At 41.1% G+C, this 27,666-nt stretch overlaps 1 protein-coding gene across 1 annotated transcript; it reads right to left on the minus strand.

Annotated features, from left to right (window-relative positions):
* Positions 1-4,116: 4,116 nt before the first annotated feature.
* On the minus strand, positions 4,117-27,478 carry LOC120019834 (potassium voltage-gated channel subfamily B member 2-like). Its single transcript, XM_038963249.1, has 2 exons — positions 26,900-27,478; positions 4,117-5,967 (listed from the first exon to the last, which is right to left on the minus strand). Exons 1-2 carry the CDS (start codon positions 27,476-27,478, stop codon positions 4,117-4,119), a joined length of 2,430 nt encoding a protein of 809 aa, XP_038819177.1.
* Positions 27,479-27,666: the final 188 nt, after the last annotated feature.

A 27,666-nucleotide genomic window follows, 5' to 3' on the forward strand; every position in this document is an offset into this window, starting at 1 on the left:
ACACACACACATATATATATATATATATATATATATATATACACACACATACATATAAATATATATTAATAAATATATAATAAATAAAAATAACAATTTAAATAAAAATAAACCACAAACAAACCCTACACTCATTAAAAACACTCTATCCCATTCCACCACTTTGCCCCATCTACTCCTGCACCATGCCAATGGCCTGGGAGGACGGGATACCACCACTCAACACACACTATAACTCTTCTGAAGTCAAATCTCGTATACCCAAATACTTCTCTGCAGCTGTCACCACAACATCTATTTTCTGTGATTTACGTTCCATTTCTGTGGTAACCACACACAACTATCACAAGTCCACTACAGGTTACCTTCACTGACTCATCTGCACCCAACTCCTTTCTCACCCACCCTGAAACCACAAATGATTCTGCCAAAAGCCAAGGATCCACTTTCTCCAAAAATGTTACTCCTACTAGACCAGATTTTTAACATGTCCACTGATGCCAGAGCTTTACCACACCTTCCACCTTACTTAACTCACGCTCATTCACTTCCATTTCACCTCCAGAGCTTGGTCTGGAACACAGCTCACTCTGTTTGCACTTGACACCAATCTTCTACAACACCCCATCTCCCTTTTTAATTGCCATATTCCTCAAATCCAACCTCTGCTTTCCTCATTCTCTTTGACCTCTTTTTTCCCCCTTGATTCCTCCTCAAAAATCCACCTTTTAGTGACCCTGTCCCAATATTCCTCTTCTCCCAACTTTGCTTGCAGCGCAGTGGCATCCCAACATAACTCCATCTCATAACCCTCACAAAAAATAATAATAATTTAAAAAAAAATTTAACACCAGCCCATTTCACCATTTAACCCTATCTAAGCTTACTCCAGGCCAACAGTCTGAGAGGATAGACCACTACCAGTCAACACCCTCTGCAAATCTTCAACAGTAAAACCTCGTAATCCCATGTACTTCTCTGCAGTTGCCACCACAACCTCTATTTTCTGTGACTTACATTCCATGTCTGCAGTACAGTTGACAACCATGGCTATGAATGCTAAGAAACCCACCTCACTCAAAACATATTCCACTTTTCTTCAACCTCACTCCTCTGACTTCCAAGTGTAATGATTAAACCTTTCCTTATTGTTAGAAGACTAGCGTGTGCAAATCAGCCCCTCCTTCTTCCTAAAATCCTGCATGCAGGAAGTAAACAGAGAATTCTGAACCTTAGGTCCAAGTGTAAGGTACATCTATTGCTGTTGCATTATCATTCAATGATCACTAAAGCACTTCCCCTAAACATATCCCTGGGTTAATGCTTTGTATTATGTTGTGTTCATTTGACAACAGCCAGGGATTGACTGATTATCACTGAATTGAGAGCTCCCCGATGGACTTGGTTGGATGGTTCCTAGATAGGGCTACTACAGTGCCATTCCATAGAAGGGAATTTAGCACATTTGCCCCAGAAAACATGTTTTTGTTCTCTGCTCTCATACTGTGTGCGTTTGGTCTATTCACCTTATTATTGAAAATGTCCATGACATGTAAAATAAGAATCTTGATGACCACTCTGTAAACACACAATTACAAAGGCAGGGTCACATGAGCACATTTTATTTGTCTTGCATATGGTAATCAACTTATTGGAAACAATAAGTTACTACTCATTCACTATCAAGTTATGTTGACTTACAATTAAGATGACTATGGTCACATACCTTTAAAATAACCAAAGAAAATTGGGTATGGAGGGAACATCACACAAAGCAGGCAGATGAGGAATTGACCCTAGAGTTACCTACATTACGCTGTGGTTGTCAGTATTGATTTGAGGATATGAGTAGGATAGAGCTAACTGTACAAAATAATGTAAGATAATTACAACAAAAATACAAATGGACATTGAGGTTTTACAGATGACTTGGTGAATGAGCTGGTGTTATTTCAAGGAGTGTCAGTGCAGTAACTTTTCCAGTTGCCCTGACATCTCAATCATGAACTAACATAAGCCTACTGTACTGTACATTACTGAAAACAAATGGTACTTTGAAAGGAGGGTGTAATCCATGATATGACAAAGCTTTCAAGTTATACAAAACTTGATAACTCAGAACAATAGCTATTTGCATATCATCATCTCATATATCTCCCTACTAGAAATACATTCTTTATAGATCTCTATGAACCAGCCAAATTATGTAGGTTTTCGCCTTCTCATAAATGTCTATTTATGAAAAGGCACACAATTCATAAATTTACCAGGAAGTATTACAGTCCTGATCCATTTCATCTTAGAAAAATGGAATCAATCATACAAGCAAACAAACAAAACATAATATGGTAACATGATCTACTTTAAATAGAATATAAGCACAGTAATTGATATAGTGAATACACTGTAGTATTCAGATTGTCTGCAGATGGCCCTCCTGATTCAGTTCAGATGTATAAGTATAGTTTTTTAAAGATGCAACAGTTGAGATGTGCCATGCAAAACTTGAAAATGCTCAATGAATTGAATAAAGATGTTACTTTCTTCAATATTAATAGGAATTCCAATTAGAGATATGCATGAATTGTTGGATTAATTAAAATGCCTTAAAATCCTCTGTCTTTAGATGGCAGTGTTACACTTTCTCCCTGAGTGCTGTACTGTATTGCAGGGTTTCCCAAAATCAGTCCTAGGCCCCCCCTGGTTTTTGCTCTAGCACTACACAGCTGATTCAAATAATCAACTTGTCATCAAGCTTTGATTACTTGAATCAGCTGTGTAATGCTAGGGCGTAAACTAAAATGTGCACCCAGGGGCGGCCTTTGGACTGATTTTGGGAAACCATGCAGTATTAGACCTACTGTGACCACAATCATCCCCATACAATATAAATTAAACTTGACACATCAAACATACACATTATTTGTTCCAACTAGCATACGTACATGTACATATCCAATACATTTTTCTGCACTTCTCTAAGCAAAAGGCAGCATTACAACAACATAAATACAGTGAGGAGTGTAACAACACAGATTTCCTTTGATCATGATGGATCTGGAACTCAGCAATAATACATGTCCATTTTAGTGAAGAACCTGAATAACCATTCAGTTGATATGATCCGTATCTAAGTGAAGGAAGTGCTGCTGTATGATAATATTTTTTTAAAGTATAATGCCATTATCTAATCAATTTTGTCATAGTGTAAATACCAGTACATGAGGTGGCGTGCAATACTTATATGGCTTGTCCATTTCCCATTCCATCAATGCAGGAATGCACCACAGCAATGCTAAACATAGAAATGAGGGACATAAGCTCATTCACATGAACAGAATATAACATAGTAGAATATAAAGTATTTAAAAGCAATCATAGATAGTCATGTATAGGCTATTATTAAAACAGTTTTTTTCTTATTGGTCTATTTCCATATTGGCAGATGTTTAAGATTTGTTATATAATATGCTGGACTTTCGTTTTATTTTTGCTTAGATTCATTTCTCATTTCCCTGAACTAGGAGGCCCTTGCTTGTTCCATATACAGTATATCTCTCGGTTGACTTGATTGAGAATGGTGCAAAATCTAAACAGATACAATAACATGAGATGGAATCGAAACTTTGCTAATTAATGCAAGCCATATCAAGTAACAGAATATGATATGACATTGATACTGCTCGACCAATGATGAGGCCTTATATAAAAATCCCAAAGTCTTTCCACATTCCCCTCTTCAGTCGATGTCCTTGTCCCACCACACTTCAGAAAAAAATATTCAGCAAGCTAAAAAAAGAAACTTGCAATGTACAGCTAGCTGCGTAAAAAGTCCAGGACCATAAAGTACAATTTGTTCATAAATGTCCTCATTCATACTAGGTTGTTTTTTTGCTCACATTGGAGCCTTATAGTAAAATTCACTGTTAAAAGTTCAATGTCTGCAGCAAGCAGCAGTTCTCATAGGTCTTCAGAAACAGTGATGTTATCAGAAAAAATAATTGTCAAGCCATGCAGACAACTTATTTTTTAATACATTAGTGTGCTTCATCTTTTTGTTCTTCATAGAAAACAGAGAGTCTGTTTAATCTTTCCTTGACCTTCCACCTATACTAGTCACATGCTTGTTTCACAAGATGGAGATAGACTTCCATCCAGAACTATGTGGTTTTCCTTTTGGCTGTTGCCTGCCTCTCCTTCACCGTTGCCAGCAACAACCACTTCCTGAGTAGTGCAGTTGGTTGATTTAGGTGACAAAGGGCTGAAGACAGCGGCCCTGTCCATGTGATTTCCCCTGTGGCTTAAGCTGGAAGGCTGACCTTCGCCCTCTAAGCCCTTGGCTGCATCCTCTCCTTGGCCTGACTCTCCTGGAGCCCGTGGGCTGGTCACCGGGGCCTGGCCTGGGGGTGGGGAGGGCTGGTATCCTTGTGGAGACAGAGTAGCACAGGGAGGCGTTGATGGCATCTCTGCCTGAGATTCAATGAAATTCACTTTTAGAGCTTTCGTCTTCTGTGGGTTGCCTCTGAGAGAACTGCGGATGTTTTCGACGCTCATGTCAAAGCTTTGATTATCCTCCCCCTGTGACGCCCCCTCTGGATTGCTTGAGACATACTCATAAAGACCCTCCTTGATGATGGTAGCCGGCGGAACATTCTCTTGGGTTTTTGGTTCCATAGAGCTGATCTGGCTGAGGTCGAGGGGAGGAGGTGCCTTCCGTCCTGCTACGTTAGGGAGGAGGGCACTGCTTTCTGCCACACTGAACTCTGTAGTGCAGCTGGCGAAGCTGTCCACGCTGGATGGGCTCCTGAGGTCACCGCTGGCTCGTTCCCTAATTAGGGGGGGCTTTAGTCCAGAAGACACCACCCTCATTTCCATTTCCTCCTTAAGCTTCTGTTCATGTGGAGCTCCCGAGCCAACGTTGGCAGTGGTCGTCATCTTGTTGTACATCTCCTCCAATATCTTGGCATTCAGGTGCTGTGGGCTGGTTCTTAGAGGATTGACCCTATCTGGAGATCCCAGTTGAGCAACCTCTTTATACCTCGCCTGGGATTTTGGACTAACCTCAGAGTTGCCTTGCCTACTGCTCCACCTACTAGGTGAGAGATGGTTATCCATTGGCCGTTTCTCATCACCTTTCTCCACCATAACATCCGTCAGCTCCATACTGCGAGCGAACGCATCCTTCAGATTCATAGACACAATACTGCCATTCCTCTTCGCCCGCTCCAAGGCCTCTCTCCTCTTGATGGCTTTCTCCTGTCTCTTCTGCTCCCTGTAGAACTCTGAGAAGTTGTTCACAATGATGGGGATGGGCAATGCAATGACCAACACACCTGCAATACAGCAGAGCCCACCGACTATTTTACCAAGAAGAGTTTGTGGATAAATGTCCCCATAACCTACAGTTGTCATGGTAATGGTAGCCCACCAGAATGAAGCAGGAATACTAGTGAATTTGGTGGCATCTTCGTCTTTTTCAGCAAAGAATACCAGGCTGGAGAAGATCATGATGCCCATAGCCAAGAACAATATCAACAGACCCAGTTCATTGTAACTGCGCCGAAGGGTGAACCCAAGGGACTGCAGTCCAGTGGAATGTCTGGCCAGTTTTAGAATTCTTAAGATTCTCATGATACGGAATATCTGGACCACTCGTCTGACATTCTGGAACTGTAGAACACTCTTGTTGGATTCGGTCAGGAAGAGAGTTACATAGTAGGGCAGGATAGCGAGTAAATCAATGACGTTCAGTGGGCCTTTGCTGAACTGCCACTTGTCAGGAGAAGAGAGGAAGCGGAGGAGGTACTCCATCGTGAACCAGGCGATGCACACAGCTTCAACATGCGCTAGGCTGGGATTGTCATTGACCTGTCCAAACTCATCAACAACTTGTAGCTCTGGCAAGGTATTGAGTGATAATGAGATTGTTGATAGAACGATGAAGAAGACGGAGACAAAGGCCAGGAACTGAAAGACAAAGAAACAAAAAAATTGAAAATGAGTCATGATCAGATAGCTGAGACAACTCTTATTACACACAAACATCAGTGTGTGTGTATGTGTGTGTGTGTGTGTGCATACTGGTTACTTATTCTAGTTAACCTGGTTTCTCAGGACTAAGCCTTCCTTACTAAGATGCATGGAAAACATGAATTATGCCTTCAAGTGAACAGATAGTAAGTGAGATTGATATTGGCTCACATTTAACGTTGCCAGGAGGATCATTAAGAGCAGGTGCTGTATTTGCAGCTAAAAATCATCAAGCAGTACGTCCACTGCGTACTGTGCTTAAGGTCTAGTGATGTTGTTTAAGTAAATCAACTGTACTACACCTCAACTGTAATTTTTGTATTCATTTTCTATATTGCCTAGGCCAAGGGTTGTTCTCCCCATGCAACCCCTTAACTGAAAGCGTCCTGGTGGGGTGGTCTGACAGAGGCATCATAGCCTCATAAGGTGCCCTGACCTCACGAGAGAGATTTCTTAGCGCATCCAACCATAAAGTAATTTTGATATTGCTGATATTGCTACTTAGTTACTTAGAATACTTAGTTACTTAGAATACTTAGTTACAGTATTCACTCAACACCACTTACACCAAATGTGTCTTATTTATTACACAACATCCTTTGATTAGATGTTTCTACAACATTACATGTTTATATACTGTGCTGTATAAGCCAATGGATAAGATGATGTGAGCAATACCAGAAATGGTTGTGTAAGGCACAGATGACAGAGCAGAGGGCAATATTTCCTTACATCCATCTAAATGTGGGCGGCAGCAGAGGCTCTATTATGGATTGATAATCAATGTTAAAAGCAGATATCCTCTCAACTCTGCAGCACATTGGCCACTCCTTCCTTAACCGAAGAAACACTCAAATCAGAGATATCTGATACAGGAAACAAACAAATCACCACTTATCACATCAGTTAATTAACAGCATATAGATTTCTGTCTGCTATTTCCTCTATGTCATGGTTCTAAGAAGTCTTTGTCAACGGCCATTATGCTCAGGTTAAATTAGCACTTACATGCGCAAATACTAAAGGTTGTTGTAGGTCAAACCTGTGAGGTGTGTGTGTGTGTGACTGCGTGTGTATGTTCACTTCTTCATCAAGACAAGGGTGTGGAAATAATCAAATTCTTATTATATCTCTCTTAGCTATCCCTGGTCGGTCCAGCCGCCCTCCTTCCCTTCCTGGGTCCCCAAGGCTGTGACGCTGTCATCGCACGGGCCTGACCTCCCTGCAATACTCTCTTAATCACGGCTATAGAGGAGAATTAATCCCAGGTTACAAAAGACTCAGACACCATAATAGATCTGCATCTCCAACTCCTGTGTAGAAATACAATCAGTTGTGATTAGCAGACAGAGCTCAAAAACTATGACATGAGAATACAGTATCTGTGGGAGATTCAATCACAGACAGTGAAAGATAAAGAAAAAGTTGCCGGTTTAATTTCAACTCGTCTTAAAGGATTCACAGGTGTTTGAATGAGATAACTAATTCAATAAAATGACAGATCCCTCATTGCAGGTAATAGAGTTAGGAGTTAGCGGTAACTTTCAAGATGTGATCATTACTTTGCCTACACAAGGTATATCCAAACAGGTCGGGCCATACTGTAGTATTTAGCACAGTTGATTTTCACATGACAACCTTGCTGCAGTGCTGCAGGACGTAACACGACTAACTGACATAACTGTGACCACTTTCCACATCTCCAAGTGCTTTATGCAAACAAGCCCAATTTGCATATTGTGAAATGAGCAATACTGTATGTGTGCAACAAAGATGTGAGAGTATGAGCTTAAGTCTCAATATTGGCATAGTGGCTGTATTGGCAAGCATCTGTAGTGTTTCAGTGTCATTAGTCCTTTAAAATATGAGTGCAATGAAAGTGAAGGGCAGTCTTGCCAGGGACAAGTGGGGGAGCTCAAATGACTGGCTTAGAGAGCTATTGATGAGACTCTTGGCCTTGTGAGAGATGGCTACACAGAACAATCCCTTTCTGGAGGGGTTTCCCCTCATCCCATGAAGCAAATGCAAATATAGAGTTTATAACCTGTCATGGATTCTCTTATAATTTCAAACATAAATATAATATTTGTAGGCTAATACATGCTAACTTTAAGTTCCTGCACATAGCCTATAGCCATACATACACATTGTATGGATCACAATGCGTTGCATTAAATCAATGATTATGCACAATCAGCTTTCTATGCACAATATCCTGTCTGCGGCTTGCATTTTTAGTGGGTGTGTTTAGAATGACAATGTTGACTGAATGAGAAGTATCAGATTATTGGTTGATTCTTCCTGTTGAGGAAAGAATGAGTAACCACTTCTAACCTCTCTCTATCCTTACTATAGATAGCCACCAAATCCTATTACAATTATCCTGAAATGTTCTCCTCACAGAGACAAGCACATGCTGAAGCTCCTATACTTATGGCCCTCTGGAGAAGGGGAGGGTTTATACAGACTTATTATACCCGCATCTATATATTAAGTGAATAAATCACAGATATGTTAAAGAATGAAAAATGTCCAGAAGAGCACCTAAGGTGATTTACGGTGGAGAGTGGCCATAGCTGTGACAGCCTGTCGATGCCACGTGAGTCACTGACAACCGCCTGCATCCGTTGCCAGCTACTTCTGAGAAAGCCTCCTGCCAAGACCGAGCCAAGGACTAGCTAAGAATCTACTCTATCACACCTGAGCACTGATCCATCAGGCAAATGGACACTCTATAATCATGATATACTGTAGAGTAGTTTGGCTTGTAAATATAAAATCAAAATGTTGCTTAAAATGAGCCACAACTGGTGGGAAAACATATCTGTTGGTTCCAGTAATAAAGTACAGTGATCCATACAAGTATTGGTAATGCTGATTTTTCTGAGCAATTATGTGGTTAGTAGCAATGGTTAGGCCTACTTCCTGGTATTTTGATAGTTATATAGTTGTCATGGCGCCTAGTGGCAGCCTAGGCAGAGGGCTAATGTACATTCTGTACATATATAATCATATTTAATGCATGCAGAGTTGGCATTGGGACAGTTTTTCATTGCACAGGAGGATACTTCTGAACAGGGCTGTAACCAGGGTTTGAGTTTTGGTGAGGTCCAGAAGGGGGTGGTGTTTTTAAAATTGAAGCTAATTTACTGCATTCTACACAATTAAAACACTTTAAAAATGCTATTTGGAGAACAGCAAAAACAAGGAAAAATGACCCCAACCATTATCACCTTGGCTGCTGTGGGTTCTTTCATCTCAGTCAATCTACAAAAGCCTATTATTTATACAATTGTAATGTTAAACCCCTGAAAGGGGGGGAAATATGATAAATGATTCACACTGACATACTGTATTGTTTGCATTTTGATTATAGGGAAGATAGGCCATGTGTAAACGTTCATATTGAAATGTACATATTGAAACATATCTTATTTTTTGAGTTCCTAACAGGGGACCCCACATGGGGCCCTGTCCCCAAGTTTGGGAACCATTGTACTAACCTCTCTCTCTGCTTGCTTCCTCATTTTCTGTCTCCTATGCGTCCTCCGGCTGTCACGCCCTGACCTTAGTTATCTATGTTTTCTTTATTATTTCGGTTAGGTCAGGGTGTGAAGAGGGTGGGTATGCTTGTTTTGTATTGTCTAGGGTTTTTGTATGTCTAGGGGTGTTTGTAAGTCTAGGCATATGTATGTCTATGGTGGCCTGAATTGGTTCCCAATCAGAGGCAGCTGTTTATCGTTGTCTCTGATTGGGGATCATATTTAGGTTGCCATTTTCCCTTTTGGTTTTGTGGGTTCTTGTCTATGTGTAGTTGCCTGTTCAGCACTCTTTGTATAGCTTTACGGTTCGTTTTGTTAGTTTTGTTCAGTGTTCATTCTTATAATAAAGAGAATGTACGCATACCACGCTGCGCCTTGGTCTCCTCCCTACGACAGCCGTGACACCTGCATGCATTGTAGCCTGCCTCAGCCTTACCACTGAGCACCACATCACTGTCTGTGTTTTGATACACCATCCAAAGTGTAATTAATAACTTCACCATGCGCAAATGGATATTCAATAGGTGCTTTTCTTTGCGAGGCATTGGAAAACCTCCCTGGTCTTTGTGGTTTGTGTTTGAAATTCAATGTTCGACTGAGGGACCTTACAGATAAATTGTATGTGTGGGGTAGTCATAAAACAATCATGTTAAACACTATTATTGCTCACAGAGTGAGTCCATTTAACTTATTATGTGACTTGTTAATCAAATTTTTACTCCTGAACTTATTAAGGCTTGCTGTAACAAAGAGCTTTTAATTTTTAATTAATTCGATTATTTTTTCGAAAAACATAATTTCACTTTGACATTATGGGGTGTTGTGGGTAGACCAGTAGCAAAACAAATGTAAATTTAAGCCATTTTAAATTCAGGCTGTAACACAACTAAATGTGGAAAAAGTAAAGGGGTGTGAATACTTTCTGAAGGTACTGTATCTATAAGCGACTACCAGTTGTGCACTCATTCTCCGAGAGTCGGTTTTTGTTTGTTTGGGTGATGTCTGTAGACACGGCAGGAGATACGGGATAGTTTTAAGATTGCCTTTTGTCCGGCATCTCACAAACACACTGTCAGCAGCACCTCTAGTGTTGCCTACTTCTCCAGTGAGCCGTCTCCGGGCTGGGGTAGTTTGTTTCACGTCTCAGGCCCTCGGGCTGTGCCGTGAGCCGTTTGAGAGAGTGGTGAATGTGCTGCTAAAAAGGCAAGTCCGGGAGACAAATCCAGGGGACGCAGGCGAATATAACGAACAATCCACTGTTCATGATTCCACTATTTCGCAAAGAGACATGCGTGATTAGCGTTCTGAGCTTTGATCAAAGCTGTGACCAACATTTAGATATTGACCTGTAATTCATTTTCTTTATTGTGTACAAAATATGTATACTTTTTTTATTAGAAAAATTACAGAAGTCCGGACCTCGGTGTCCTCATAGTTACGGCCATGCTTCTGAAGTAAGGAGTGGGCTGTACTCTGTGGGGAGCTCAAACTTCATCACAGAATCCCAATACAGAGAAGCTGCAGACGGCGGAGATGCACTGATAACATTGAGCTGCCTGCCTGTCTGCCTGCCCTTGGACATGCTGACCTGACCACCATCTCCGCTGACCATCTAGCTATGAGCTTTTAGATCCTCTCATGACCGCAGCTGCCCATCCGCTGGAGGCTTCAAGAAGCACTCAAACAGATTTGATCGATCTGATCTAGCTACTGTTGTAGCCTATATTTCTGTCTAAATACTTGCTATTGTTTATTTTGCTTAACAAGCGCTTTGAGATTTTGTGAGTAATGAAAAGTGCAATAAAAGTTTAATAAATAATAATAATAATATTATCCATCATAATAATAGTATCCATCATACTTGTGCTTGGTTTGATGAATCCTAAGGGGGGAAAGTAAATATTTATGTAACAACTATTTTACTACAGTTCTAAGTAAATACCAAACAACCCAAATAATTTGAAAGATACCAGATGTAAGAAGATTTTAAACACTTTTAACTGAAACCGCTTCAAAGAAAGGTGTCTTACATTACACTACAGAGACCTAGAGAGGGAGTCTGTCATTGTGTGATGCAGAGGGATGGATAAGACAAAGCCTCTGAAAAGCCTTGGCTGTAGCCATCGCGTGATGCAGAGATTGTCTCGGGCATGTCAGGATGAACACCCAGTCTGGCCACAGTCATGGCTGCTGAGGTCAAGTCAATGGTCATGCAGCATTATGCCTATTGGCTGTGATGGCAGAGCTGCTGGAGGTCTCATTGGTCAACTGTGACCTGAACTATCACCCACCCAGGTGGGTCAAAGGGAAATTGGGATCGAGTTATATGAAAGTCCATTTTGTCAACACTAAATAATGTGGCATAATAGCTGCCAAATGGTAGGACCTTTGCACCTTGGCCTAATCTAAATCCATGCTGCTTCACATAGAAATTAGTAATAACCTTGAGTGACTTGTTGCTTTGTACATAAAGAAACAACACAAAGGAAAAGACTATGCTGAAAAGTTTGACTATTTCACAGGCAGGACACTGAGGTCAACATTCATCATTATACGCTTACATGACTTTTCTGTGAAAACCACACTAATGGTCCACTACCATGTGTCTTTGTCTTCTCTATGAAAAAACATGCCATTTATGTCATTGAGAACACTCTGCCTTCTTCAGCAAACACTCTATAAATTATACCCTCACAAATAAAATAAAAAAAAATAAAAAAAATTGCTAACTGACATTTAATCCTGATGTGATGACCTGTTGCACCCTCTACAACCACTGTGATTATTATACTTTGACCCTGCTGGTCATCTATGAAAGTTTGAACATCTTGGCCATGTACTGTTACACCCCTCAGAGCCTGGTTCCTCTCTAGGTTTCTTACTGGGTTCCTGCCTTTCTAGGGAGTTTTTCCTAGCCACTGTGCTTCAAATCAAATCAAACTTTGTCACATGCGCCGAATACAACAAGTGTAGACCTTACTTACAAGCCCTTTGCTTACTTACAAGCCCTTAACCAACAGTGCAGTTCAAGAAGAGTTAAGAAAATATTTACCAAATAAACGAATGTAAAAAATAATAAAAAGTAACACAATAACATATCAATAACGAGGCTATATACAGGGGGTACCGGTACCGAGTCAGTGTGCGGGGGTACAGGTTAGAGGTCATCTGTATATGTAGGTAGGGATGAAGTGACTATGCATAGATAATAAACAGTGAGTAGCAGCAGTATACAAAACAAATGAAGGGGGGGGTTCTGACAATTTTATGGGCTTTCCTTTGACACCGCCTATTATATAGGTCCTGGATTGCAGGATGCTTGGCACCAGTGATGTACTGGGCCGTACGCACTACCCTCTGTAGCGCCTTACGGTCAGATGCCGAGCAGTTGCCATACCAGGCAGTGATGCAACCGGTCAAGATGCTCTCAATGGTGCAGCTGTAGAACTTTTTGAGGATCTCCATGCCAAATCTTTTCAGTCTCCTGAGGGGGGAAAGTTTTTGTCGTGCCCTCTTCACAACTGTCTTGGGGCGTTTGGACCATGATAGATCGTTGGTGATGTGTGACATTTGCTGATGTAAAAAGGGCTTTATAAATACATTTAATTGATTGATTGCTATGTGATATACTACCAAAGCACTTAATACAAAGTAATTCACTCATGGGCCTTGCGTGCGTGTGGTGCATTTAGATATAGTCTAGGTCGACAGACATCAGTGGTGAGGTTGTGGGGGTGGAAGGAGCAGGATTAGCTTCCTCCTGACCTGATCTGTAGATCTGCAGAAACGTAATTACGTGAACAGTGATCTGGATACAGAGAAATCGCTAGCCCACATCTTGAGAAGATTCCAGGGCAGGGCATGCGTGTGCAAACAGGGAGCGAACGCCAAAGGATCAGCAGATACTCTGCCACAAGACACCTTTGTGACTCAAGTGTAAGGTTGTTCGTTGATACGCTGTGAAACAGTCATAAAACACCTGTATTGTTCTTCTCCTGCATTACATCCTGGATGGTTTTATCCTCCAACAGTCCTGACAGACAATCTTTACCCACTAAAAGAGCACTGTCTGTTGCTGCCAAATCTCTCATTAAGCACTGCAAATGACAGTCTCCTCTTTGCCCCTGGAGCTCTCAGTGGAGTTGAACAATTACCATTGAGACACATTTGCTGTGTTTTTATTGAATTTCCAAAAAGGAAATAATAAGGTGAATTATAGACAATATACACTAAGTACATGTACAGAATATGTTACAGTACTTCATTACTTTCTCAAATCAGATATGGTTATGAGTATCTACAACAGTTATTGTACAGTATTACCATATCCATCCGTAGTCTTGTACATGAAATACCTTTTTCACAGCAATAACAATTTACAATGTTCCATATAGATAACATATATTTTCATATAACACTACAGATGACATTTTTTTGTTGTTCCCTCAGGGGACAATAAAGTAATTTGCATTTGAGGTCAAATAGATGTAGCCATGTTCTGTATTTAGAAACGACCCTTTGGATATTTTAAGATCCAACAAAGGAATCCATTCCGGAGACCCAGTCTAAGACCTTTGAGTATTATACTCTGCTAATCCACATTTTCATTAAAATATGCTGCAACACTAAAGCCCTTCATTCATACACAGAAATCCCTCAAAACAAAACCAAGAGTATGATGATTGATCATGACTCAATCTGAGCATGATTCTCTATGTTTATGAGTGGCGGAGGTGTCCAATACATTAGGTGAGAGGTGGGACTGCGGGACAATGGGGCTAGTACACAGGCTGAGCTGCCTCTGCTGTGTGTCTCTCTGTCCCAACCAGGCTCCATGCATGTGTGACCTGGACCAGCATGGTGCAGTCCTTGGGAACATCTGGCTACTGAGAGGTAAGCAGATTAATTGAAAGATCTGGATTTCCCTCATTAAGCCCTGGCCAGGTCCGTCCTCCCACTCAGTTACGTTTAGCTCTTGGTTTGCTGCTAAACTTCAAACAAAGGCTCCCAGGAAACGGACAGAAAAAAATCCAGGGAAGATTGTTTGTAGGTTCAATCAGGCAAAACACAGGGATTTGTTCCAGCTATAATCTGTGACAGGAGTTTGGATTTACAGCAGCATCTGAGAGGAAATGAACACGTGTGGAAGGCAGAGAACTGTGGCTTAACATCACAAATGTTATGGTTATGACATAAAAGAGAAACACCACAGTCAAACAGTGTTACGGTTCCACACTCGCCTCAAACCGACCTCACCTCAAGTCCAGTAGCAATATCGTGATCTGACTGCCAAAGGCTGAATGTAATCAACTAAACAAATTCATTGAGATGAAAGTATGCCTGTAAAATGTATGCCAGTACACAGCCAATAAAATTAATCCTATATAAAAGATTTATTCTGAGCCAATAGCAAAATGGCTGACATACAGAACCTACTTTCTCTGAGGTATACAGGCCATACAGCAAAGAGCCCACAGTTTATAGATCTGATAGACAACGAGACAAAAAAGCAACAAGACAAACAACACACTGTAAAATTCTCAAGGAAAAAAAAGGAAATACCACCTCAACGCAAAGGATGTAAGGCTTGAAGGTTAGATTATTTCTGGCAAACATTATCACTGCTGCAGGCCGTCCTCGGAGGGGAAACTAACTCGGAAAGGAAACCCAAGAACGTCTTGATCAATATCAGGAGGTATTTATGGAAAAGTGACATGGGATATATTGGATTGGCTGTGTTTTTATATGGGAGATGTAGCTGGAACCAACCCACCACATTTTTCAAGGAGCTTCTGCTGAGTAAGGGACACAGTGGAGGAGTGCCATTTAATTTTACAGGCCATTGTACAGCAATACCAACTAGAAAATGGTTATATAGCCTTCTAAAGACCATTACTAAACCAATATCAAGCCTTATGTGTGTTTGCGTGTATGTATGTGTATATTTTCACTATTGATTAGGGATGTACCACTGGATTGTAATTTAAACCTAAAATATGACACTTCCTTAACGTAATGACACAATTTTCAATTATCAATAGACAGTGAAACTGCATATAGACACACATTTTTTTAATCAATATAACATTGCAGTATCAAGACAATTTGCATAGATTTCACTGTTCATTACTATGGTGACAGACACCATGCTATTACCTCCCAAAAGAGGCTTTATTTAGACCATGTTGGCTCAGGCTACTGTTTCTGACTGCGATCCATGTAGACCAGAGCCCACTGGATTGTGTTCAGTGAGTTGCTGATGGTGGGATGGTTTCTCTTTGTGTGAGGGGAAAAGGGAGAAGGCCATGATTATAGTAATTAGTCAAATAGATGCGCCTGATTGGTCATCACAACGTACAGGCCAACCACAAGCTTGGTAATTAAGGTGACATGACCATGTGACAGATTCAGACGACGTGATGATTGGGCAACCTGTAATTAAACACAGTGTGTAAACTGAACTGATATTTAACCAAAAAAACAAAACCCAATGTCCAAGGTATTCTGTTCTAGGGACAAACATTGGATCCTGCAATGGCTACATGCACACCACACACTATTGCATGGAGAAGAACAGACTGCCACAGCATACTTACACATGTTTTTTTAATGTGATGTTTGTGTCATCTGCTAATGCAGAGCTAATTTGCATACGACTACTTCGTTGATTACTACCCACTCCACAAATAGACTAGGCCTACTCAACTCAGGGCAATGATTTGCAACTATAATATTTTGGTATTTTATTAGGATCCCCATTAGCTGTTGCGAAAGCAGCAGCTACTCTTCCTGGGGTCCAGACAAAAAATGACATAATATATAACACTAATAGACAAGAACAGGACCACATACATTTAAAAATGGCACGCATAGGCTACATATCAAGACGTACACACAATATCTAGGTCAAATAGGGGAGAGGCGTTGTGCCGTGAGGTGTTGCTTTATCTGTTTTTTTAAACCAGGTTTGCTGTTCATTTGACCAATATGAGATGGAAGGGAGTTCCATGCAATAACGGCCCTATATAATACAGTGAGCTTTCTTGAATTTGTTCTGGATTTGGGGACTGTGAAAAGACCCCTGGTGGCATGTCTGGAACAGATTACCCTGTTCGTCTCATGTGCTGTAGGCCTACAGCCTGCCGACTGCCGTGAAATAAATCATATTACACTCACCACCCTCAAGCCATGCAATCAATTGTACACTCTTAGAAAAAGGGGTTGTTCAGCTCTCCCCATAGGAGAACCTTTTATGGTTCCAGGTAGAACCCTTTTGGAAGGGTTCTACATGGAACCGAAAAGGGTTCTACCTGGAACTAAAAGGGTTCTACCGGCAAACGAAAGGGTTCTACCTCGAGCCAAAAAATTGTTATTTAAAGGGTTCTCCTATGAGGACAGCCGAAGAACCCTTTAAGGTTCTAGATAGCACCTTTATTTCCCTAAGAAAGAGTGTATGATTTTTCAAATAAACACAATTAAAAAAATAAATAAAGTACAGAAAAAGGATGTTAGTTTGACCAAATTCTCACAGCAAGAAAATAATCCTGCAGCAATGGATTATAATTGTATGGATTATAATTGTATGGATTATAATTGTATGGATTATAATTAATGGACATTTTTGTAGAAATTGAAACATTTTTGTTAGGACAAATCAAGGTTAAAATTGTTAAGTGGATATTACAAACTTTAGATGCCTTTTTAAACCTTAAATACATTACAACCCGCTGGGCACACCAAGTCATTTCAACATGGAAATTTGGGTAAAATTTGGTTGAGACGTTGATCAATGAGCTTTCAACCTTTATTTATCCACTCAAAAAGACAGCCAGAAATTTGTTGAATACTCAGTGTGTTATCACTGTGCTTTCAACCATACAGTCGTGGCCAAAAGTTTTGAGAATGACACAAATATGAATTTCCACAAGGTTTGCTGCTTCAGTGTCTTTAGATGTTTTTGTCAGATGTTACTATGGAATACTGAAGTATAATTACAAGCATTTCATAAGTGTCAAAGGCTTTTATTGACAATTACATGAAGTTGATGCAAAGAGTCAATATTTGCAGTGTTGACCCTTCTTTTTCAAGACCTCTGCAATCCGTCCTGGCATGCTGTCAATTAACTTCTGGCCACATCCAGACTGATGGCAGTCCATTCTTGCATAATCAATGCTTGGAGTTTGTCAGAATTTGTGGGTTTTTGTTTGTCCACCCGCCTCTTGAGGATTGACCACAAGTTCTGAATGGGATTAAGGTCTGGGGAGTTTCCTGGCCATGGACCCAAAATATCAATGTTTTGTTCCCCGAGCCACTTAGTTATCACTTTTGCCTTATGGCAAGGTGCTCCATCATGCTGGAAAAGGCGTTGTTCGTCACCAAACTGTTCCTGGATGGTTGGGAGAAGTTGCTCTCGGGGGATGTGTTGGTACCATTCTTTATTCATGGCTGTGTTCTTAGGCAAAATTGTGAGTGAGCCCACTCCCTTGGCTGAGAAGCAACCCCACACATGAATGGTCTCAGGATGCTTTACTGTTGGCATGACACAGGACTGATGGTAGCGCTCACCTTGTCTTCTCCGGACAAGCTTTTTTCCGGATGCCCCAAACAATCGGAAAGGGGATTCATCAGAGAAAATGACTTCACCCCAGTCCTCAGCAGTCCAATCCCTGTACCTTTTGCAGAATATCAGTCTGTCCCTGATGTTTTTCCTGGAGAGAAGTGGCTTCTTTGCTGCCCTTCTTGACACCAGGCCATCATCCAAAAGTCTTCGCCTCACTGTGCGTGCAGATGCACTCACACCTGCCTGCTGCCATTCCTGAGCAAGCTCTGTACTGGTGGTGCCCGCAGCTGAATCAACTTTAGGAGACGGTCCTGTCGCTTGCTGGACTTTCTTGGGCGCCCTGAAGCCTTCTTCACAACAATTGAACCGCTCTCCTTGAAGTTCTTGATGATCCGATAAATGGTTGATTTCGGTGCAATCTTAATGGCTGCAATATCCTTGCCTGTGAACCCCTTTTTGTGCAAAGCAATGATGACGGCATGTGTTTCCTTGCAGGTAACCATCGTTGACAGAGGAAGAACAATGATTCCAACAACCACCCTCCTTTTGAAGCTTCCGGTCTGTTATTCAAACTCAATCAGCATGACAGAGTGATCTTCAGCCTTGTCCTCGTCAACACTCACACCTGTGTTAACGAGAGAATCACTGACATGATGTCAGCTGGTCCTTTTGTGGCAGGGCTGAAATGCAGTGGAAATGTTTTTGGGGAATTAAGTTAATTTGCATGGCAAAGAGGGACTTTGCAATTAATTGCAATTCATCTGATCACTCTTCAAAACATTCTGGAGAATATACACATTGCCATCATACAAACTGAGGCAGCAGACTTTGTGAAAATTTAGATTTGTGTGATTCTCCAAACTTTTGGCCACGACTCTATACAGTACCTTCAGAAAGTATTCACGCCCCTTGACTTATTCCACATGTTGTTGTGTTACAGCCTGAATTCAAAATGGATTCAAATTGTTGTTTCTCACCCATCTACACACAATACCCCATAATGAAACACCTGCATTGCTTGCTGTTTGGGGTTTTAGGCTGGGTTTCTGTACAGCACTTTGATATATCAGCTGATGTAAGAAGGGCTATATAAATACATTTGATTTGAAACATGTTTGTAGAAATTTGAGGAAATGTACTGAAAATGAAATACAGAAATATGTCATTTACATAAGTATGCACACCTCTGAGTGAATACATGTTAGAATCATCTTTGGCAGCGATTACAGCAGTGAGTCTCTCTGGGTAAGCCTCTAAGAGCTTTGCAGACCTGGATTGTACAATATTTGCCCGTTATTATGAAAAAAAATATCCAAGCTCTGTCAAGTTGGTTGTTGATCATTGCTAGACAGCCAATTACAAGTCTTGCCATAGATTTTCAACCCATTTACAACAGCCCTAACTGTAACTAGGCCACTCGGGAACATTCAATGTCGTCTTGGTAAGCAACTCCAGTGTACAGTTGAAATCGGAGGTTTACATACACTTAGGTTGGAGTCATTAATACTCGTTTTTTGAACCACTCCACAAATTTCTTGTTAACAAACTATAGTTTTGGCAAGTCGGTTAGGACATCTACTTTGTGCATGACACAAGTCATTTTTCCAACAGTTGTTAACAGACAGATTATTTAACTTATAATTCACTGTATCACAATTCCAGTGGGTCAGAAGTTTACATACACTAAGTATACTGTGCTTTTAAACAGCTTGGAAAATTCCAGAAAATTATGTCATGGCTTTAGAAGCTTCTGATAAGCTAATTTACATAATTTGAGTCAATTGGAGGTGTATCTGTGGATGTATTTCAAGTCCTACCTTCAAATTCTGTGCCTCTTTGCTTGACATCATGGGAAAATCAAAAGAAATCAGCCAAGACCTCAGAAAGTAAATTGTAGACCTCCACAAGTTTGGTTCATCCTTGGGAGCAATTTCCAAATGCCTGAAGGTATCATGTTCATCTGTACAAACAGTACGCAAGTAAACACCATGGGACCACGTAGCCGCCATACCGCTCAGTAAGGAGGCGCGTTCTGTCTTCTAGAGATGAACGTACTTTGGTGCGAAAAGTGAAAATCAATCCCAGAACAACAGCAAAGGACCTTGTGAAGATGCTGGAGGAAACAGGTAAAAAAGTATCTATATCCACAGTAAAACGAGTCCTATATCGACATAACCTGAAAGGCCGCTCAGCAAGGAAGAAGCCACTGCTCCAAAACCGCTACAAAAAAGCCAGACTATGGTTTTCAACTGCACATGGGGACAAAGATCGTAGTTTTTGGAGAAATGTCCTCTGGTTTGATGAAACAAAAATAGAACTGTTTGGCCATAATGACCATCGTTATGTTAGGAGGAAAAGGGGGAGGCTTGCAAGCCGAAGAACACCATCCCAACCGTGAAGCACGGGGGTGGCAGCATCATGTTGTGGGGGTGCTTTGCTGCAGGAGGGATTGGTGCACTTCACAAAATAGATGACATCATGAGGAAGGGAAATTATGTGGGTATATTGAAGCAACATCTCAAGACATCAGTCAGGAAGTTAAAGCTTGGTCGCAAATTTGTCTTCCAAATGGACAATGACCCCAAGCATACTTCCAAAGTTGTGGCAAAATGGCTTAAGGACAACAAAGTCAAGGTTTTGGAGTGGCCATCACAAAGCCCTGACCTCAATCCTATAGCAAATGTGTGGGCAGAACTGAAAAAGTGTGTGCGAGGAAGGAGGCCTACAAACCTGACTCAGTTACACCAACTTTGTCAGGAGGAATGGGTCAAAATTCATCCAACTTATTGTGGGAAGCTTGTGGAAAGCAACCCAAAACGTTTGAACCAAGTTAAACAATTTAAAGGCAATGCTACCAAATACTAATTGAGTGTATGTAAACTTCTGACCCACTGGGAATGTGATGAAAGAAATTAAAGCTGAAATATATCACTCTCTCTACTATTATTCTGACATTTCACATTCTTTAAATAAAGTGGTGATCCTAACTGACCTAAGACAGGGAATTTTTACTCGGATTGAATGTCAGGAATTGTGAAAAACTGAGTTTAAATGTATTTGGCTAAAGTGTATGTAAACCTCCGACTTCAATTGTATTTTATTTGTGACATGTTGACATAATCCTGTAGTTTAAATTCACCTTTAAAACAACAGTTAACTTTTTTTCAAATCCAATGTCTTTTCCGTGTGGATTCCATGTCACAATACGTTGACAAATAACGTTGATTCAACCAGTTTGTGCCCAGTGGGAAGTTTGCATTTTCAAATTAAGATCCTACATTTGTACATTTAAAGCACATTTATCGATCGCATTATCTTGACTTTCCAGTGTTTATTAAAGAGGATCATCTCTGACTCATTCAATCTGCACCCCTCCAAAAAGTAGGAAAATCACATTACAGTAGATTAAACTACTGTACAACAAATCAAGTCGCCTTTGTTTGGCATCTGAGTAATATTGAACAACCTCACCGAGGAGTGTAACTGATGATTAACATTAGCTCTAAAAAGGTCCAGATGGAATGAATCCTCTGCCATAATGGAATGAATTTCTCTCAAAGTTGGTATAAATCTGGGATAAAAAGGTGAGTCGTTATTTGAAAAGTTTAACCAGCAGTTTCTAAAAAGAAAGGGGATGGCTCATGCTTAGAATTTTAACAACTGGCTACTATAGTGGAATGTGAAGGGCATTTGAAATTAAATGACTTAACACCACAATGTATACTGTATATGAAGTGACACATAGTATAGGAAGTGATGGGATTATTGCTTCCCTGGAGATAGAAAATCAGCTAATTGTGGCTTTTAATATCAAGGTAGTTGCAGATTGAGGAGAGGGGAAGAGGGATGAGAAATAGTTATATAAATGGTGACAAATTACCACACAGATGCCTGTGGCATTTTCCTGCGCCTCACACTGCCATGCTTGGGTACACGATCTGAAGGCAAAATGGATTATGCTGAGAGGTGCAGTTTCCTTGCCAAGACTCAAAATCCCTCATCCAATATATCAATAACAGGATAACATCCTTGATGTGAATATACTCATATATACAGTAAATGCCCAAAATATCAAGAGCACTTAAGTTGGGTAATGTGACAGCAAATCAATCCATTTCCATTTGAAAATGGATAATAAAGTATTGCTCTGAGTTGACCAGGTACCTATGTACATTTTGTTGACCTTTTTTATCCAGTGTGTTAATTGAGGTGGATTGAAAGATGCCTCTCATTTTAGATTGAGAGGTAGACAGCACTCAGTGGGAGAGAGATTTCTGTTCAAAACAATCATGTGCAAGCAAAAACTTTGGAGTACAGTTTCACCATGTACAAAATTCCTATCTAGTCAAGGCTAAAATAACCCTGTAATGCTATAGTGCATGTCCAGATTGCAACAACTGAGCCACATGAGTTACAGGTGAAAAACCTGTACCTCTATTTGAGAACAATGCCCTATGACCCTATGACATATTCAGCTCCAATTGAAGGTCAATTGACATAAATGGGTGAAAGAATCGAATTTAAAAGACAACACATTTGGGAAAAACGATTATGCTATCCAAGCATTCTGTCTAACCTGCCAAAGGGACAAATTCATCTCACTCAAGCTTTTTAATCATTCGTCAAGATTAAATTGAGCGTGATAAGGAGACATGCTCCTGCCGTCTGCACTATCTCACAGTCATTAACTCAAATTAACCAGTGGGCACTCAACCTGTATCTATTCAACAAGTACTGAACAGGAACTAATCATGAAGAGAGGAGACTGCTTTTACGTCATTTGTTAATCTTATAGCAGCAGCCAACCCAACTGCAGTAATTGCTTAACAGCTCTACCGCACACGTGACCCCCGCCCGGGCTGGTCGGCATATTGCAAACCCAGCTCGCTGTGAGCCAGACGGTGTGCAGCCTTCACAACAGTCTATTTGCAGACGCAGCCTGGGTCAAACCCCCAAAGAAGATTAAGTCTCACTTCCATCACTCCCTACAGTACTGAGCCGCACAACCAGGCCTCAGCAAAACTAGGGACACACCCTATTACGTAGTAGGCCTACCTGTATGAGAACCTGATGGCTTTCATAGCATATAAAAGTATGTTAAAACTGACTGATGTGTAGAATTAAGGAGGTGGTGAACAGTATGGGCAGGACACAGCAGGCTATAAGCAGCTGACACTCACATGGAAGTTACACATGCTCTGTGTCAAGGAGTTATTCACATTTGCTAAAGTTTCCAATGTTTGTTTGTATCATTGGAAAATCACACAAAATTATCTTGAGACCCGTTGGAAAGTTGTTTCCAATAATTTCAAAATAAAACATTCCGATTCTATAGGTATACCAAATCAAATACTGTACTATAGGTAATAAACTGGAAATAATATTTTACAGTATTGAACAGTAGCCTCACAAAATTGTGAATGACACTTCTTCTGGAGTAGTAATTTGATTTGGTCAAGCAAGGGCCCTTTCCGTTCCTGTCAGCAGTTGTGTGTGTAATGACAAGAGCCCTGAGTGGATGCTGTGTCATTGTGCTGACTCACAAAATATAACTGACTGGGAGCCAACCATAACATACTGCTCTGTTGTGACAGGCTGGGTATACCCCATGGCCACTCCTCCGGTATCTCGAGTTAGCGACACACACAGCCAGTGTCCTTCCCTGTGCCTTATGCTTTTCCATGTCCTTTCTCAGGCCAAAGGAGGCAACACACCCTGGCATTACCCCTGTGCTTTAAGCACTCCCTAAGCTCCATGTGCTAGTTAGTGCTACCCCCATGCTTCCTTCCACAAGCCAACAGGAGCTTAGTGTCTGTCATTGGGGGGTAAGGAATGCCCTATCTTACTTCACTGTTCACTTAATCGTTACAAATCACCAAGCTCATTTCACAAAGACCTTTGGTCTGATGGCACTGCACCAATCTCTGGGTAGTCAGGTTTCAATGTTACAGTTGAAATAAATACAGTACATGTATGTGAAGTGGAACATGTTTCCGGTTTTGGAGCCCGTCAGCTTGAATTACATGATGTCCATAGTGACTCAAATATTGCACAAGGACAAAATTCAATTAAAAGGATTGCCCAGTCGGCAGTTGCCCATCTGAATGACAAAATCAACTCAGCATTTGTCTCCATTCCTCCATGTTTCTCCACGCAGGCCTATATTAAAGTCACATGATGTGACCACTGGTACAATTACTGCCTTGCCTAGTCAAGGAGCGACCTGTGATGTCACGCTGATGAATGCGATCAGGAACTGACGCCAACCCTATGAGCAGAACCTAGAGAACCACTACATAACACGTGTAACCAATGTTCATAGAACACACTGCAGTCTGTTGAGTGTCCTGCCAGTTTACTGAAGCAGGATAATGGGGACTGACCCGTGTGTGAGCCAACAGTGGGTTCTCCTGACCATCTGTCACCTCCAGCACCTCCTCCTAAAACCTTTTCCTATCAGGCCTACTGCTAAAACTCCTAACAGACACTAAGCACCTCCTCTTGAATTAGGTGACTAAATGTTATTAAAAGAAAAGAAAAACTTGTACACTGCGCTTACTTGTATCACTTGTGTTTATTAGCAGAACTAAATCTAGTCTCCCTAAAACTCCAGCATGGTTCTTCAGAAAACCTCCTGTTTATACCATTTGAGGTTGGCAGTGGACTGAACCATTAGATGCTTTAGATTTTGCCCATAGAGAGGACAAATGTGCAATTGTGGGAATACAATGCATTACACTTCCCCACTCTAGTAAAAAAAAGAGATAAAAGCATGCACATTAAACCGTTACTAATGGGTCAATTGACTGCTTTTCTTGGACTGAATTCTGGGAAGCACAGTACACATGGTGTACCATTGGGAGTGCGAATGCAAGACAATAAATAAAGCTGCTGTCTGTAAAATATTATTTAACACTTTATCACATTAGACAGATTCATATAAGACCTTAGTCCTGGAGACATAGATCCAAGAACTAACTTGAACATGAATACCAAACCATAATACCTAACCTTACACTACAGACATTTGGTGCCGGAGTTCATATGATCAACTGATCAGCATATACTAAAATTAACTACACTAAACAAAAATATAAACGCAACATGTAAAGTGTTGGTCCCATGTTTCATGAGATGAAATAAAACATCCCAGAATTTTCCCATACGCACAAAAAGCTAATTTCTCTCAAATTTTGTGCACACATTTGTTTACATCCCTGTTAATTAGCATTTCTCCTTTGCCAAGATAATCCATCCACCTGATAGCTGTGGCATATCAAGAAGCTGATTAAACATCATGATCATTACACAGGTACACCTTGTGCTGGGGATAATAAAAGGCCACTCTAAAATGTGCAGTTTTGACACACAACACAATGCCACAGAGGGAGCGGGCAATTGGCATGCTGACTGCAGGAATGACAACCAGAGCTGTTGCCAGATAATTGAATATTCATTTCTCTACCATAAGCCTCCCCCAACATTGTTTTAGAGAATTTGGCAGTACATCCAACCGGACTCACAACTGGAGACCACGTGTATGGCGTTGTGTGGCCAAGTGGTTTCCTTGCGACAACGTTGTGAACAGAGTGCCCCCATGGTGGCGGTGGGGTTATGGCATGGGCACGCATAAGCTACAGACAACAAACACAATTGCATTTTATCAATGTCCATTTGAATGCACAGCGATACCATGACGAGATCCTGAGATCCATTGTCGTATGATAATTCACTGCCCCATGTCAGAAGGATCTGTACACAATTCCTGGAAGCTGAAAATAGCCTAGTTCCCAGCATACTCACCAGACATGTCACCCATGGAGCATGTTTGGGATGGTCTGGGTCGACGTGTACGATAGCGTCAACCAGTTCCCGCCAATATCCAGAAACTTCTCACAGCCATTGAAGTGGAGTGGGACAACATTCCACAGGTCACAATCAACAGCCTGATCAACCCTATGCGAAGGAGATGTGTCGCGCTGCATGAAGCAAACGGTTGTCACACCAGAAACTGACAGTTTTTTTTATCCATGCCACTACCTTTTTTTTTTTTAAAGATGCATATCTCTATTCCCAGTCATATGAAATCCATAGATTAGAGCCTAATGAATTCATTTCAATTGTCTGATTTCCTTATATGAACTGTAACTCAGTAAAATATTTGAAATTATTGCATGTTGCGTTTATATTTTTGTTTAGTATAAATGTATTGGTTAAGAGTGCAAAATACTGTGCATCAAAATACAGTATGTGTGATATTATTCATATACTGTATTTGTTTAATGTATCGTCTCAAATGTACAACACACAGAGCACTATGCACTAAGCACACATTAACCATAATCTTCCGGGTTCTTTCTTATCTGATTACTTCATAGGTTAAAAGAGGATTAAGCTGCTGGTGGCACAATATTCTCCTCTACTGTTTTGATTGAGTTGGAAGTAAAGAGATATCTAAAGACAAATTCAATGTGGGACACACGATCTGTTAATAAACTAATTGATCAAATTCCATATATCTGATATATTGAGATTCACCTCGTACAGAGTTTTGCCAGCAGCTGAGCTGAAGTTGAAAACGGGTTAAGCAGGTCTAGCCCCTACAGTACTCCCCTACTATACTGCAACCAAGATCATACATTATGAGACTATATTATGAAATTAGAGAGATTCCTGCAGCAGCTATGACACCATGGGATGGGATGGATTTGGACTGACCCATAGTCAGTATGCCTAAACTCAACCCAGGTCAATGCTTTGGTCTTACCTTAGCAGCAAGAGAAGAGCTAGGCTTCTCAAGGAGGTCCCACAGCTTCTGTCTCTTGTCTGGACAGCAGCCTTCTTCCGGCTCCTCGCCGTCCTTTTCTCTGAGAGACTCGGCCTCCCTCCTCAACTCTTCGTTCATCTGCTCCTTCTTCTGGTGGTACCTGGCCTGGCAGCAGGATTCCAGGTAGATCTCATCTATACCCCAGTAGTCGAGCTCCTGGCCGAAGGACAGGGCGCACATCTCCTCCATCATGTGCAGCTTCCCTGTTCTGTAAAAGTTCAGAATGGAGGAGAACGCTCCTGGGTGCCTATCGAAGAAGTATTCATTATCAGTCAAGCTGTAATCGTCACAGATCTCCATTAAGGTTTCGTGGGTATTGCAGTCTCTGAGTTTACCCAGCCTGGTCCTGGGGAGACGGTCCAGGGTCCTCCATAGGACCTCGTGGACCAGCCCCCCAACATTGATGCGGACTCTTCTGGATCGAGCCTTAGTACGGATGATGTCGATCGGCTCTGGTGGGAGTGAGCCTACAGGACGTGAGTTGCTTTTGGGGATACCAAAGCTAGCTCTCTCCGCCATAATGGTCACAGTTCAGGTGTTATGCTAGGTCAGGTCAAATCCACTGACCCCTCAATTAGGATTGGGCCCAACAACTTTGAATGTGAGATGAACTTCAAACCGGTTTCCCCATGGCTTCAACTGAAAGAAAAAAATGAAATAACAGGGACACTAATTTTACCATTAGTTGAGGACAAATGTGCATCTGA

Source organism: Salvelinus namaycush, chromosome 25, assembly GCF_016432855.1.
Source record: "Salvelinus namaycush isolate Seneca chromosome 25, SaNama_1.0, whole genome shotgun sequence".
NCBI lineage: Eukaryota > Metazoa > Chordata > Actinopteri > Salmoniformes > Salmonidae > Salvelinus > Salvelinus namaycush.

Excerpts from the sequence above, each read along its gene's own strand:
- LOC120019834 (XM_038963249.1), bottom strand. The coding sequence starts at position 27,478 with ATGGCGGAGAGAGCTAGCTTTGGTATCCCCAAAAGCAACTCACGTCCT. Across the intron at positions 5,968-26,899 it reads GCTCTTCTCTTGCTGCTAAG|TTCCTGGCCTTTGTCTCCGT; the intron begins GTAAGACCAAAG and ends TTTGTCTTTCAG.